The sequence below is a fragment of the Miscanthus floridulus genome, chromosome 8, assembly GCF_019320115.1.
Source record: "Miscanthus floridulus cultivar M001 chromosome 8, ASM1932011v1, whole genome shotgun sequence".
NCBI lineage: Eukaryota > Viridiplantae > Streptophyta > Magnoliopsida > Poales > Poaceae > Miscanthus > Miscanthus floridulus.
Genome location: NC_089587.1, coordinates 59,190,353 through 59,205,162, shown reverse-complemented (window position 1 = coordinate 59,205,162; position 14,810 = coordinate 59,190,353). Strand labels below are relative to the sequence as shown.

At 45.6% G+C, this 14,810-nt stretch overlaps 1 protein-coding gene across 1 annotated transcript; it reads right to left on the bottom strand.

The window, feature by feature from the left end:
• Positions 1–232: 232 nt before the first annotated feature.
• LOC136469148 (BTB/POZ and MATH domain-containing protein 1-like) lies at positions 233–14,438 on the bottom strand. Its single transcript, XM_066467460.1, has 3 exons — positions 14,347–14,438; positions 12,317–12,936; positions 233–636 (listed from the first exon to the last, which is right to left on the bottom strand). Exons 1-3 carry the CDS (start codon positions 14,436–14,438, stop codon positions 233–235), a joined length of 1,116 nt encoding a protein of 371 aa, XP_066323557.1.
• Between the last annotated feature and the right edge of the window lie 372 nt (positions 14,439–14,810).

The window sequence follows — 14,810 nt, the reverse complement described above, 5'->3', positions numbered from 1 at the left end:
GTGTCACTTGGTAGTAACTCCACTTGATATATCTTCTTATATCAGCTGGCAGCAACTTCATGCAGTAATACAAGAAGTATACCTGAAAGAACAGGCTCTCTGTTCATCAAGAACTTCAAATTCTAATATGCGCCAAATTAAAGGATACAAAATAATGCTCACAGGCATTCTAAAACACTACTAAATATATAGACAAACTTCTGAACCATATATCTCTGGAGATTTAAGCATTCTATAACGCCACCCTCCTCGCCAGCTCACCAGCAAGCGTTGGGAATTTCTGCAACAGCATGATAAAACCATCTGTGACCACTGCCTTCTTGGAATTTTCCTTCACAGCAAACAACTCCATGCACTTTGTCTTCAACTTTAGACAGCCGTACGTCTCGGCGCAAGCTAAAACAGAAGCAATCGTTTTCGTCGAGACATTTTCACATAGCTTGAGTTCACATATAACCTCGAGATGGTCCAGCGCATATCGGTCAGCTGCGGCAAGCAAATGTATCATCATCTCAACGAGAGGGTCTCCAAGCTCATCATCTGCAGGCATGGCATCCGTGTACATGAACTGAAGCATAACTTTGAATGCCGCGGGCTCGATGTCGTGCAGCGTGATGGATGGCATTGTGTAACACCCTAAAATATCATTTGCAAATTAGTAATTAACTTTGAACATTTATTTGATTTTCTATGTATTTCTAACCTAGGCCAAATAATAAATTTTGGTTAAATGAAATTAACTATAAGGTTTAAAAACATGTTTATTGCATTCATGCCGAAGCATACTATTTTGGTTGAGTGTATGGCTAGATTGTTTGAAGTTGAATTCAAATTTCATTTGAATTTGACTTGGATTTGAAAACTAGAAATAGAAAATGATTTTCTTTTAAAAACTTACTTCCTTATCTCTTTCCAGCCCAACTGCTGAACCGGCCCAACCCTTCCCGCGCTCGGCCTGCTGGCAGCCCAGCCGCCCCTCCCTTCCTTTCCTTCCCACATCGGCCCGCTCCGCACGTAGCCCGCTTTGCGCCGGCCTGCTTGGCGGCCCGCTCCGCGCCCTTCCTCCGCACCACATGCGCGCGCAAGACAATGACCCAGCTCAGCGCCGCGGCCCGCTTCGGCTTCCTCGCGTCCAAGCCACGCCGAGCGCCCGCTGTTCACTCCCTCTCACTGCGTCGCTGGCCCCACTTGTCAGCCGCCTGCCTCACCTTCCTCCGTCGTCCCGGCGATGGCGCACGCCATATACGGCAAGTCGCCGCCGCCCGCACCCGCAAGGAAGGCTCGCAATCTCGCGGTTCCGCAACCCCGCGCGCTTCCCTTCCTTCTACCACAACGCCCCACCCGCCTACAAAACCCTGAGCCGGACCCCTCCCTCTCTCCTTTCTCCGTTCGCCGCTTGAACTCGCGCACTGCCGTTGTCGTCCACATGCTCCAGTGCTCAATCGCCGTCGCCGACGCCTCTCGGAGCTCCGCCGTACTCCCCCACGTCCGTAGGTACCCCCAATTCCTCATTTTGGTAAACCGTCGCTCAGATTTCCCTAACCCGCACCCTTTCTCTCTCTCCAGTTCACCGCCGTCGTCGACCCACCCCCTCGGAGCTCTCCCGGACGCCGCGAACACTTCCTTCGACCTCACGGTGAGCTCCTCCACCTACCCGTGCTCTTCGTTCGTTGAATGATGCCCTGGAACGCCGTACCGACGAGTTCCAGTCACGCCGACCATGGCGCCACCGCGGGACCGTCGCTCCAGCGCGTTCCCCACCCTAGATTTGTGCTCCGTTGAGTCCGTGAGACCTCGTGCTACGTGTCTGTGTGCTCGGTTTGACCCGGGGAGGTCCGGAGCGCCGTACCGGCGTTCGTCGTAGCGCACGACTCGCCGCCGGCCATGGCGGGCTCGCCGGAGATGTTGTGCAGCCGGCGGGGGGGGGGGGGGTTCTCCCGTGCATCCCTTGCCGTCGGATCTATCTGGACGGCCAAGATTAAAACATACCGGTTTAGTATGTGGCCGGTCCACCGCGGACCGTGGACTCGGTCCACAACGCCGTGTCAGCGCGTGCCCACGCACATGTGGTGCACCGCACCACTCACACACTGACACGTGGCCGTCCAGTCGGCAACCACGCGGGTCAACCCACGGTCAGCCGTGCACATTTTGCAGATTAGCCCTTCGATTTCCAGAGAATCAACCCACGGTCTAGTTTAGTTCAAAAGAAATACATTTTAGATTTTGGGATTGTTCACTAAAGTAGTGATTCAGGATGCTAAAACTTGATCAACTAAAATTGCGAACCGCAGTCGAATCGTGTCTAGCCTTTGATCCTCATAGATCCCTTTGATATACTTGCTAAGCATGGTGAGCTTACACTTGCTTTACATTCAATGAAAATCCCGGATGGGTAACAGATAACGTGTATGAAGAGTTTCCGAAGGATGTCTAGGACTACTACGATGATGTTCACCAGTTGGAGTCCCTGTGGCAGTTTGGGTTAGTTTTTCACTGTGTGTAATAATGTTGTCAATGAGCAAAACTATGTATTAACATTATGATGAGATATGCGATGTAATAAGTACTTTACTTTGATATTATTATAATTTGATGGTATATGTGTGTTTGGACATCCTGGGCACACATATATGAGCACTTGATTTTGCTATGCAAAATTGGGTGCGACAAATTGGTATTAGAGCTATAACTGACTGTAGGACGATCAACCTAGTTAGAAATGGACGTTTTTAGGATCACATTACCTTTATTTTACTACCTTTAATTTGCTATAAAATTTTGCTTATATTCTATCCTTTATCTGTTGCAAAAATTATCTTATTCTAATACTCAACCTTTTCAATCTTATAGATGGTCCGCACCAAGCAGACACCCCGCAAGAGGACCATTGTGATGCCCAAAAGGAGGACAGGGTTCACGTTTAGAAAGCGCGTTCCTGTACATCTAGTGGAGGCTATGAGGAGCATGGAGGAGGAACCGCTTGTGGAGGTGCCCATGGGGGAACCTTTGGAGGACGTGATGGAAGATGAGCCCATGGACGAAGAGACGGAAGAGGGGCCCATGTTTGAGGAGCACATAGAGATAGAAGAATTTGGGGAGGAGCCCATGGAAGAAAATGGTCAGGGTGGTCAGGAGGGAGCTAGTGATCCTAATGATGGAGATGATTCTAATAGTTCTGATTCTGATGATGGTGGTGATGGTGGAGATGGTAATGGAGATGAGGGTAGTGATGGTGACGGAGATGGAGGAGATGGTGGAAATAATGGTGAGGATGACCATGATGCACTGCTTGCTCAAGGGTGGACCGTGGAGATCCACTATGATCTGCAAGGAGATGCCTACTACCACCCGAAGCTTTTCGCACTTGTACGTCGCTACCACACCAGGTGCACTGTTCAATACAGGATGGAGCATTGGACCCACCTCGACTACACCGGCTTCTGAGAGACAGAAGTGTACATCCGTGAATGGACTCGGGTGCGCTACATCCACCGTGCCATCATTGCATGACTCACACATGCAGCCGCCATCCGGGATGCTGCTCGATAGGCGTTGGTGGTCAACCACGACCGTCACTTTGATGACATCGCATGGGAGGAGGATCGTTATCTTCCCCGCCGTCGGAGCGGCCAGTCTACTTGCAACATCGCTGCACCACTTGGAGAGGTGAACCCTAGGCTTAGGCCTACCTCAATGAGCTTGGTCCAGACCAACACCGAGTTGGATCAGGCCTTGGACGAGCTAGATGTCATGGGGAAGGCATATCTGCAGCTTGCTCGTGAGAATGCTACATTGAACCAACATCAAGGAGGTCCTGATGTGGAAGCGCCAGGTGTTCCTGCTCAATCGCCCCCGAGGAACATAAGAGAATTTGGAGACCCCAACACCAGCACCAACATCGACCCATAGGAGGATTTCCTAAAATTATGTAATAAACACGCGTAGATGCGCGAGAGAGTGTTTAGTTTCTTTTTCTTTTAATGGTTGAACAATTGTCATTTGAATTGTTGGATGATTGTCATAATGAACAATGTTTGATTTGGATTTTTGACATGATTGTGATAACTTGTGGGCATGTCCACGGTCATTTAGTTTAAGATTAAGGCATAAGGATGATATGAATAAATACTTGGGTTTCTTTTTAACTTGCTGTCCATTCTGTATCATTCTGAGCAGTCCACCTTTATCAGTTCATATCTTATGTTCTAGATGTTGAATGGTCATGAAAATTTTATGGAGATAAGTAGACTTCTACATCTTTATTTTGGCTCTGGAATCACCTCAATACCTATTATTAATTGTGTGATACAGCTGTTGTAAGTTGAGGTTTCTGTGCTGTCAGAATTTTGGAGCAGTACTGCTTGTCGTCTGTTTTTTCCTGATTAAATGTCAGAATCTGAAAAAGTGTTCTAAATGAAAGTTGTAGAGAATTTCATAAGCTTTCCATAAAGGTAAAATTAGCATCCAGATGATAAACAGAGAGTGAGATATGCTCGTTTTACTACACTGCTATTTGTCCAACTCGCCAGAAAAGTTCAGAACAATTATCTTCTTTTATACCCTACCTATATCTCTTGTCTTGATCTTGTGATACCTACTCATAATAGACCATTATCTCTTAAAGGTTATATATTATGGGCATATGAGACTTATATGATGTATCTACAGATGGTGAACACCAGGAGGAACAACCAGGGAGGCGAGGACCTACCACCACCACCTCCTATCACTATAGAGCAGCTGATGATGATGCAAACCCAGTCGCTTCAGCAGATGGCTCAGAACATGCAGAATATGGGGCATAGGAATGGGAATGCACCCCCTCAAGTCAGAGACAAGAGGGGAGAGTTTCTGAAAGGACATCCACCTATCTTCAAGCACTCCACCGACCCACTCTAGGCTGACGATTGGATACGTGCTATTGAGAGGCAACTTCAGATTGCCCAGTACGATGATAAAGAGAAGGTCTTGTATGCTTCTGGACAGCTGCAAGGAGCTGCACTTGATTGTTGGGACTCCTTCTGCTTTGGCTGTACCAAAGCTAATCCCATCACCTGGCAAGAGTTTCGCGGTGCCTTCCGCTCTCATCATGTGCCTGCTGGATTGATGAAGCTGAAGAAGAAAGAATTCTTGGCTCTCAAGCAGGGAAGCATGTCTGCTGCAGAATATCATGACAAGTTCATACAATTGTCATGGTATGCACCTACTGAGGTGGATGATGATGAGAAGAGACATGAGCTATTCATGGAATGTTTGAATGATGGTCTCCAGTACCAACTGTTGTCCCATACCTTTGCTAGTTTTCAGCAGCTGGTGGACAAGGCCTTGGTTATAGAAAACAAGCGCCGCCAAATGGAGGACAAGAAGAGAAAGTTCCAGGGGCAACAACAACGGAGTAACTCTCGTGTCTACACTGCTCCTCTACAAGCTTACCCGCAGCAGCGCTATCAAGGCCAGTCCAGTCTGGTCAATCGCAACCAGCAACCACAGCGTGCACAACAGCAGCAGCAATATAAGGCACCATCTCAGCGCCAGCAGCAAGTCAACAATGTTCCTATGAGGAATAATGTCCTCAATGCTCCACAGAAGAATGGCACACCAAAGGTGCCAAATGCAGTTAATGATAACATATGCTTCAATTATGGAGAACCAGGACATTACTCCAATAGATGCCCCAAGAGGACGGCTAACATGCAACAGAACTATGTCTAGGGAAAGGTCAACCATGTAACTACAGAAATAGCTCAGGAGGCACCGGATGTAGTGATCGATATGTTTCTAGTCAACTCAAACTCAGCTATAGCATGTTTTGATTCTGGTGCTTCGCATTCCTTCATAGCATATACTTTCATAAAGAAGCATGGTATTCCTGTATATGTTATGAAGAAACCCATGTCAGTAAACTCACCTGGAGGGGAAATGAAAGCAAATTGGATATGCTTAGCTGCTAGTCTCAACATAAGGGGGGTAGAATTTCAACCCAACCTTGTAGCCATAGACTCATCTAGTATTGAAGTTATCTTGGGTATGGATTGGTTGAGGTCCCGAAAGGCAGTTATTAATTGTGGGAATAGTTCCATGAATCTTACCACTCTATCTGGAGAGAAAGCTGAGTATGTGGTAACATAGTCAGCCGCAGAAATCTGTCGGGTTAATCAATTGGAGGGCACAACCATAGAGGATATATGGATAGTAAACGAGTATCTAGATGTCTTCCTTGAGGAGTTACTAGGTATGCCACCTGAACGAGATATTGAGTTTATAATTGAACTTTTACCTAGAACTACACCCATAGCTAAGAGATCTTATAGAATGAGAGTGAATGAATTAGCAGAACTTAAGAAACAAATAAGGGAATTACTAGATAAGGTTTATGTCCAACCTAGTTCTTCACCTTAGGGTGCACTAGTATTGTTTGTAGAGAAGAAAGATGGTACATAAAGAATGTGCATAGATTACAGATCACTTAATGAGGTCACAATTAAGAATAAGTATCCACTGCCTAGAATCGATGACCTGTTTGACCGGTTGAAATGAGCTTATGTGTTTTCCAAGATTGACCTCCGATCTGGACACCATCAGTTGAGAATAAGACGTTCTGACATTCCTAAAACTGCTTTTGTGACCCGATATGGACTATATGAATTCAGTCATGTCCTTTGGTCTAACAAATGCACCTGCTTACTTCATGTATTTGATGAACAAAGTATTCACGGAGTACCTTGACAAGTTTCTTATGGTGTTCATCGATGATATATTAGTCTACTCTAAGAATGAAGAAGAACATGAGGGACATTTGAGGTTAGTATTGCAGAAGCTTAGAGAACATCAGCACTATGCTAAGTTTAGTAAATGTGAGTTCTAGTTAAAGAAGTATCTTTCCTTGGTCACATAATCTCTAACGGAGGAGTAGCAGTAGATCCCAAAAAGGTTAGAGATGTGTTGAGTTGGAATCCACCTTAGGATGTCAGTGAGATTCGGAGTTTCCTTGGTATGGCTGGGTACTATAGGAGATTCATTGAGGGATTTTCTAAGTTAGCCAAACCTATGACTACTCTGTTAGAGAAGAATACCACATTTGTATGGTCTAATCAATGTCAGGATAGTTTTGAGGAGTTAAAGAAGAGACTGACTTCTGCCCTAGTGCTTGTCTTACCTAATCTTACCAAAAACTTCTCTATCTATTGTGATGCCTCACGTCAAGGTCTAGGCTGTGTTCTTATGCAAGAGGGTAGAGTTGTTGCCTATGCATCTAGACAGCTGAGAAAACATGAGTTAAATTATCTGACTCATGATCTGGAGTTAGTAGCCATGGTACATGCTCTCAAGATTTGGAGGCATTACCTGATTGGTCATAAGTGCGAGATTTATACGGATCATAAGAGTTTGAAGCATATATTCACACAGTCGGATCTGAATTTGAGGTAGCACAGGTGGTTAGAGTTAATCAAGGACTATGATTTAGAGATATACTATCACCTAGGAAAGGCTAACGTTGTAGCAGATGCTCCTAAGTAGGAGTTATGTGAACATGGCCTATACAACTCAGCTACCTAGAGAGTTGTGTGAGGAATTCGAATACCTGAATTTGGGTATTGTGGCTAACACCATGGAGTTAGAGGTAGAACCTACTCTAGAACGAGAGATTCATAAAGGACAGTTGAATGATGAAAGGATTAAAGATATTGCTGAACATATAGTGATTGGTAAAGCCCTAGGATTCCACATGGATGATCAAGGAACAGTGTGGTTTGGGAAAAGGAGTTGTGTGCCAGAAGTGAAGTCTATTAGAGAGTCTATTTTGAGGGAAACTCATGACTCGGCTTATTCTATACACCCTGGGAGTACTAAAATGTATCTTGATCTTAAAGAGAGATATTGGTGGTATGAACTAAAAAGAGATGTAGCTAAACATGTGGCCATATGTGATACGTGCCAAAGAGTAAAGGCAGAGCATCAGAGGCTAGCAGGTTTCCTTCAACCTATGAAAATACCCGAGTGGAAATGGGAAGAAGTTGGAATGGATTTATAGTGGGATTACCCCATACACAGAGGGGATATGACTCTATCTGGGTAATTGTAGACCGTCTAACAAAAGTAGCACATTTCATTCCTGTCAAGACAACTTATTCTGGTGCAAAGTTGGTAGAGCTATACATGGAAAGGATTGTATGTTTACATGGAGTACCAAAGAAGATTGTTTCAGATAGGGGTACACAGTTCACATCCCATTTTTGGTAGAAATTGCATGAGTCCATGGATATGAAGTTGAACTTTAGCTCAGCTTATCATCCTCAGACAGATGGGTAGATAGAGAGGACAAATTAGATTTTAGAGGATATGCTGAGAGCTTGTGCTCTATAGTACAGAACAAGTTGGGATAAAAGTTTGTCCTATGCCGAATTCTCTTATAATAATAGCTACCAGAAAAGTCTTAAGATGGCACCATTTGAAGCGTTGTATGATAGAAAGTGCAGGACACCACTGTTTTGGAATCAAACGGGGGAAAGTCAAGTCTTTGGACCAGAAGTTTTGCAACTGGCAGAGAAACAAGTACAAACAATAAGGCAAAACTTGAAGGTTGCACAGTCTCGACAGAAAAGCTATGCTGACACGAGATGAAGAGATTTGGTATTTGAGATTGATGACTTTGTTTATCTTAAAGTTTCACCTATGAGAGGAGTTAAGAGATTTCATACTAAGGGAAAGTTGTCACCCAGGTATGTGAGACCCTTCAAGATCATCAACGGGAGAGGAGAAGTTGCTTACCAGCTGGAATTATCATAACAGCTCTCAGGTGTTCATGATGTCTTCCATGTATCGCAGCTTACGAAATGTTTGAGAGTACCTGAGGAACAATTACCTTTGGAAGAACTAGATATCTAAGAGGATCTATCATATAAAGAATATCTAGTGAGAATCTTGGAAACAGCGGAGAGAATCACAAGAAGCAGGATAATAAGAATGTGTAAGACACTCTGTGGATGAGGCAACTTGGGAAAGAGAAGATGATCTAAAATTTGACTATCCCAATCTTTTTGAACCATCCGAATCTCGAGGATGAGATTCATCTTAAGGGGGTAGGTTTGTAACACCCTAAAATATCATTTGCAAATTAGTAATTAACTTTGAGAATTTATTTGATTTTCTGTGTATTTCTAACCTAGGCCAAATAATAAATTTTGGTTAAATAAAATTAACTATAAGGTTTAAAAACATGTTTGTTGCATTCATGCCGAAGCATACTATTTTGGTTGAGTGTAGGGCTAGATTGTTTGAAGTTGAATTCAAATTTCATTTGAATTTCCCTTGGATTTGAAAGCTAGAAATAGAAAATGATTTTCTTTTAAAAACTTACTTCTTTCTCTCTTACTAGCCCAACTACTGAACCGACCCAGCCCTTCCTACGCTCAGCCTGCTGGGGTCCAGCCGCCCCTCCCTTCTTTTCCTTCCTGCATCGGCCCGCTCTACGACAGCCCGCTTCGCGCCGGCCTGCTCGGTGGCCCGCTCTGCGCCCTTCCTCTGCACCGCACGCGTGCGTAAGACAGTGGCCCAGCTCGGCGCTGTGGCCCGCTTCAACTTCCTCACGTCCAAGCCATGCCGATCGCTCACTGCTCACTCCCCCTCACTGCGTCGCTGGCCTCACTCGTCAGCCGCCCGCCTCACCTTCCTCCTTCGTCCCGGAGATGGTGTAGGCCATGCATGGCAAGTCACCGCCGCATGCACCCGCAAGGAAGGCTCACAATCTCACGATTCCACAGCCCCACATGCTTCCCTTCCTTCTACTGCAGTGCCCCGCCTACCTACAAAACCCCTAGCCGGACTCCTCCCTCTCTCCTTTCTCTGTTCGCCGCTTGAACTCACGCACTGCCGCTGTCGTCCACCTGCTCTAGTGCTCAATCACCATCGTCGATGCCTCTCGAAGCTCCGCCGTACTCCCCCGCGTCCATAGGTACCCCCAATTCCTCATTTTGGTAAATCGTTGCTCGAATTTCCCTAACCCACACCCTTTCTCTCTCTAGTTCGATGCCACCGTCAACCCACCCCCTCGGAGCTCTCCCGGACGCCGCGACCACTTCCTTCGACCTCGCGGTGAGCTCCAGTACCTACCCGTGCTCTCCATTCGTTGAATGATGCCTTGGAACGCCGTACCGGTGAGTTCCAGTCACGCCAGCCATGGCGCCGCCGCGGGACCATCACTTCGGTGCGTTCCTCGCCCTAGATTTGCGCTCTGTTGAGTCTGTGAGACCTCGCGCTACGCGTCTGTGTGCTCGGTTTGACCTGGGGAGGTCCGGAGCACCGTACCGGTGTTCGTCGTAGCGCACGGCTCGTCGCCGGCCATGGCGAGCTCACCGGAGATGTTGTGCAGCCGGCGTGGGGGGGGGGGTTCTCCCATGCATCCCTCGCTATCAGATATATCTGGATGGCCAAGATTAAAACATACCGGTTCGGTATATGGCTGGTCCACCGCGGACCGTGGACTCGGTCCACAGCACCACGTCAGCGCGCACCCACGCACACGTGGTGCACCGCGCCACTCACACGCTGACACGTAGCCATCCAGTTGGCAACCACACGGGCCAACCCACAGTTAGTCATGCACGTTTTGCAGATTAGCCCCTTGGTTTCTAGAGAATCAACCCGCGGTCCAGTTCAGTTCAAAAGAAATACATTTCAGTCCTGTTTTTATTCGTTTTAGACCCTATAGTTTTTGGAAATATTACGCGCAGTCCATAATCCGTGTACATTCATATTTTAATTGTTTTAATTTAAAAATGAGTTCGGTTTATTTACAGAAATGCCATTGGAACCTTATTTCATGCATAACTTTTGCGTTTTAAGTCCGATTTGAGTGATTCTTTCGCTCACGTGTTCGTAGCAGTACGTAGAATAGATTTATAAGCTTTTCAACCTATGTTTCTACTGTTTGGTGTCTATTCTAATAGAAGTCTATTTATATGCATGTAATGATTGGATTGGATGCTTGATTGGTGAATTGGAACACGTTTAGAGGGTGCGCAGTTTGTGGTGACTAAGGATCAACAAGAAGATCAGCAGTATCTAGAAGAGAACTTTGAGGAAGGCAAGTGTAGCAAAGGCCCCTTGTATCTATGAACTTTACAATTCATATTCATGCATGTGTCTAATTTGAAATACCTTAAGGACTTTACCTAGATTATTACTTGTACCACATATCCTTGATACCTAGGGTTTGGGTATGCATTTTGGATAGATGCTGCAGCGCTTAACATAAAATAATTGTTAAACATGACTAAATGCATTAAGCAATGTGATAAAATGGAGCTTTTTAGCAACAATTAGGGGGCTAGAGTACGGGGTTGAGTGCTCTAGTGCCTCTCCATAAGGACTTAATCCTAAAGCGGCCACCTAGGAGGTTTCGTGCAACCTCGAGTGTCATATGGCTCTGACTTTAACCTATTAACTAGATTGTACTAGCTCGTCTGTAGCTTTCCGTAAGGGCAAGAGGGGGGAACTAGTTGGTATGTTTCCTTTCCTGCTAGGGTGTGTATCGTGCCGCGACCACGCATGCCACTCCTAGAGGAGGGCCACGTATGGCTAGACGGCTGAAACCTTAGCAGCTACGACTTGTTAGTGCGACTAGCGAAGGGTTACATAGTGAAACCCTGCCACACTTCCTAGGTAGAGGTGTTGTGGGCTTTGCAAACCTCGACATTGGGAATCACAGCTCGGTGGGTAAAGTTGTATAATTTTTGTAGAAATATTTGACCTGTTATAACAGCCGTGCTCACGGATATGAGCGATCTGGATCCTTCATGATTAGTGGTTACTATGGATGGATTGGAAATTGATATAAACTTGATTATACATTATTATCACTTAGATTTTGGGATTGTTCACTAAAGTAGTGATTCAGGATGCTAAAACTTGATCAACTAAAATTGCGAACCGTAGTCAAATCGTGTCTAGCCTTTGAGCCTCATAGATCCCTTTGGTATACTTGCTAAGCATGGTGAGCTTACACTTGCTTTACATTCCATGAAAATCCCGAATGGGTAACAGATAACGTGTATGAAGAGTTTCCGGAGGATGTTCAGGACTACTAGGATGATGTTCACCAGTTGGAGTCCCTGTGGCAGTTTGGGTTTAGTTTTCCGCTGTGTGTAATAATGTTGCCAATGAGAAAAACTATGTATTAACAATATGATGAGATATGCGATGTAATAAGTACTTTACTTTGATATTATTACAATTTAATAGTATATGTGTGTTTAGACATCTTGGGCGCATATATATGAGTACTTGATTTTTGGTATGTAAAATTGGGTGCGACACGTTGTGGCGTCTGCCGTCGGGCCAAAGAGTTCAGCGCTGAAGACAGGCGATCGGGCTGTGAGCACCGCACAGTGAGCAGGGAACACCTCACCACCCACAACAAATGACACATCTGTCCCCAAAGTGGAATCCAGTAGGTGGCCTAGATGGCTTGCTAAGTCGGGCTGTGGTGGCACCGGCAAGGTGTTGTCAATGTCAGGCACAACTATGACCCCACACAAAATTGTGACCATGCCATTTATCACATAGGTAGATTCGAGGTCAATTAGCTTCACGAAGCCATCCCACCCCTTCTCGGTGTCGTTGTTGGGAGTGTAAACCTCCACGAACCTGAGCACATCTGAAGAAGACAGCGTGCCATCTCTGCCCACCAGGGAAGCATCAAAGATGGCTTTGACATTCTTGGATTTGGTCACTAGTTGCAGGTAGATAGATAAGTGCTCGCCATCGCCATCTATCTCGTCCCCACGAGGGTAGCAGTTAATTATCCACAGGTAACCCCCGGCGGAGAAGTTCTCATAGCTCATGACGTCCCCAATGCCAAGGTGATGGGTTTGCACGTAGTCAAGCTTGAACTCGAGAAAACCAGAGCCCAACATCCTACTACTTCGGTGCTTCCTAGAAAAATTCCCATGTAAATAACATCGATTCGCAAGAAACAAAACACTTAATCGTAAGAGAAACTGAAGAAAAGGATGCGGAAAAGACTCACTCACATTCAAACAAATGGTTGCAGACTTGTGGTGGGGTAGGATTTGTGGGCTTGGTGGTTGCTCTAGCTACCGCTGCCGCGGTGAGCTAAAGACTCCCAAGGAAAGGAATGGCGTACGCCTTGCCTCCGACAAACCTCTTGTCGCCGCAGGCCGCTGGCCGCCGGCCTCCGATCGTCGCCTCCGATGAGCCTCCGCAGCTCGCTTCACGGTTTGGTGCTATGGGGAGTGGGGACAGCGGATAGTGATGGGCTGATGTCCACCGCGGCGCCGTGGCCTAGTGACGTAAGCCGCCCACTCAAGTCATGCTACGGGGAGACTCGTGGGCTAGTGGCCCAAACATAGGCCCATCAAAGAGGATAGGCCCACGTACTTTTTTAAGGGTACGTGAGACTGCATGTGTGTGTGACATCAGAGATGACAATAGAGACCTGATCCCTGATTTTCCAGAGGGATATCCCTATGGGGAATGGCCCAGATGCTTGAAATTGGATGATGAAGGTGGTGAACAAGGAAGAATATGTAGAGCACTAGGTGACCTCTTCGGCTTCTCCTGGTGGAAGTAACAGCGATGAGAGGGTGTTGGTAGTTGGGAAATTACTCCCTCTGTCCTGATATGTTCTTCATTTTGGCTTTGAACCAAGTGCAGCGAAGATTTTCTGAACCTAGTCATAGGGTGTGTACAAATGCATGAAACATTGTGTGAATCTAGACAGACAAGGGGGACAGAGGGAGTACTCAGTAGTCATGAAGAATGTGCTCCGCCGGTTCCACCAAACATTGTTTAGTGTCGGCGGCCATAACGGGTATCACATGTGGTTCAACGTATAATACGGCGACAAAAAGAAACCCAAACATCACCGCCTGATCCAACGACCACTCGTCTGTGATACAACTTTTCTCCGCTAGTTTGATTGTACCCCAGGCCCCACCACCCCTAACTATTGGTGAAACAATTTCACCGTAAGTTATTACATAATTGGCCGTGATAATGGGGCGGTGATAGCTCAATCTATGTAATGTATAATAATTCTTGGACAAAACATTTAGTTTGTATAATTTTTCAGTTACCTATAACTTATGTTTCAAATCAATACACTGTAAATTGTCAATTGTTGCCACATTTTGCATTGGATCAAATGTTACATAGAATTACAAAGGCTCTACGCGCGCATGGGCACACACAAGTCACTAGTGGAAACTAAACTCAAAAGAATCAATGCAATCAATTAAAGTTGCTACTGGTTTTGGAAACCACAGAAATTAAACAACCAAATGTCAAAGTTCCACAAACTAATTCCGGTGAAATGGATTAAACCTAAGAAGTCCCCCAGTGCCAATTCCATGCTTAAAAATCCACACACCAATGGAGCAAGCAGCAACAAGAACATCAAATCGACAAAGTACCATCGGCCAGAGCCTAGAGCAATCCATTTGAACGGCTAATAAAACTTATCAAATCAAAGACGCCTGTCGGAACCCAAAATTTGATGCTAGAAATTGCCATAGATTGCACTAATCTGCCAAAATCTGGAAGGAAAGACAATGTTTTGGTGGGATCAAGATTCAAGAGTTAAGCCAGAAAGCCACCAGCAACCTTTTAAACAGCCTTAACCACGAGAAAAGACACGGAATCTGCAAAGCAGTTTAGCTAGCTTCTTCTAAACACCATATCTTAAAAAACAGAGGTAGTACTCAGATTAACTAGGACCACATATAGTTAGACACATATCAGCGTAGCGAAAGGAAATATACATCTTCAAAGTTGTACATCACAAATCA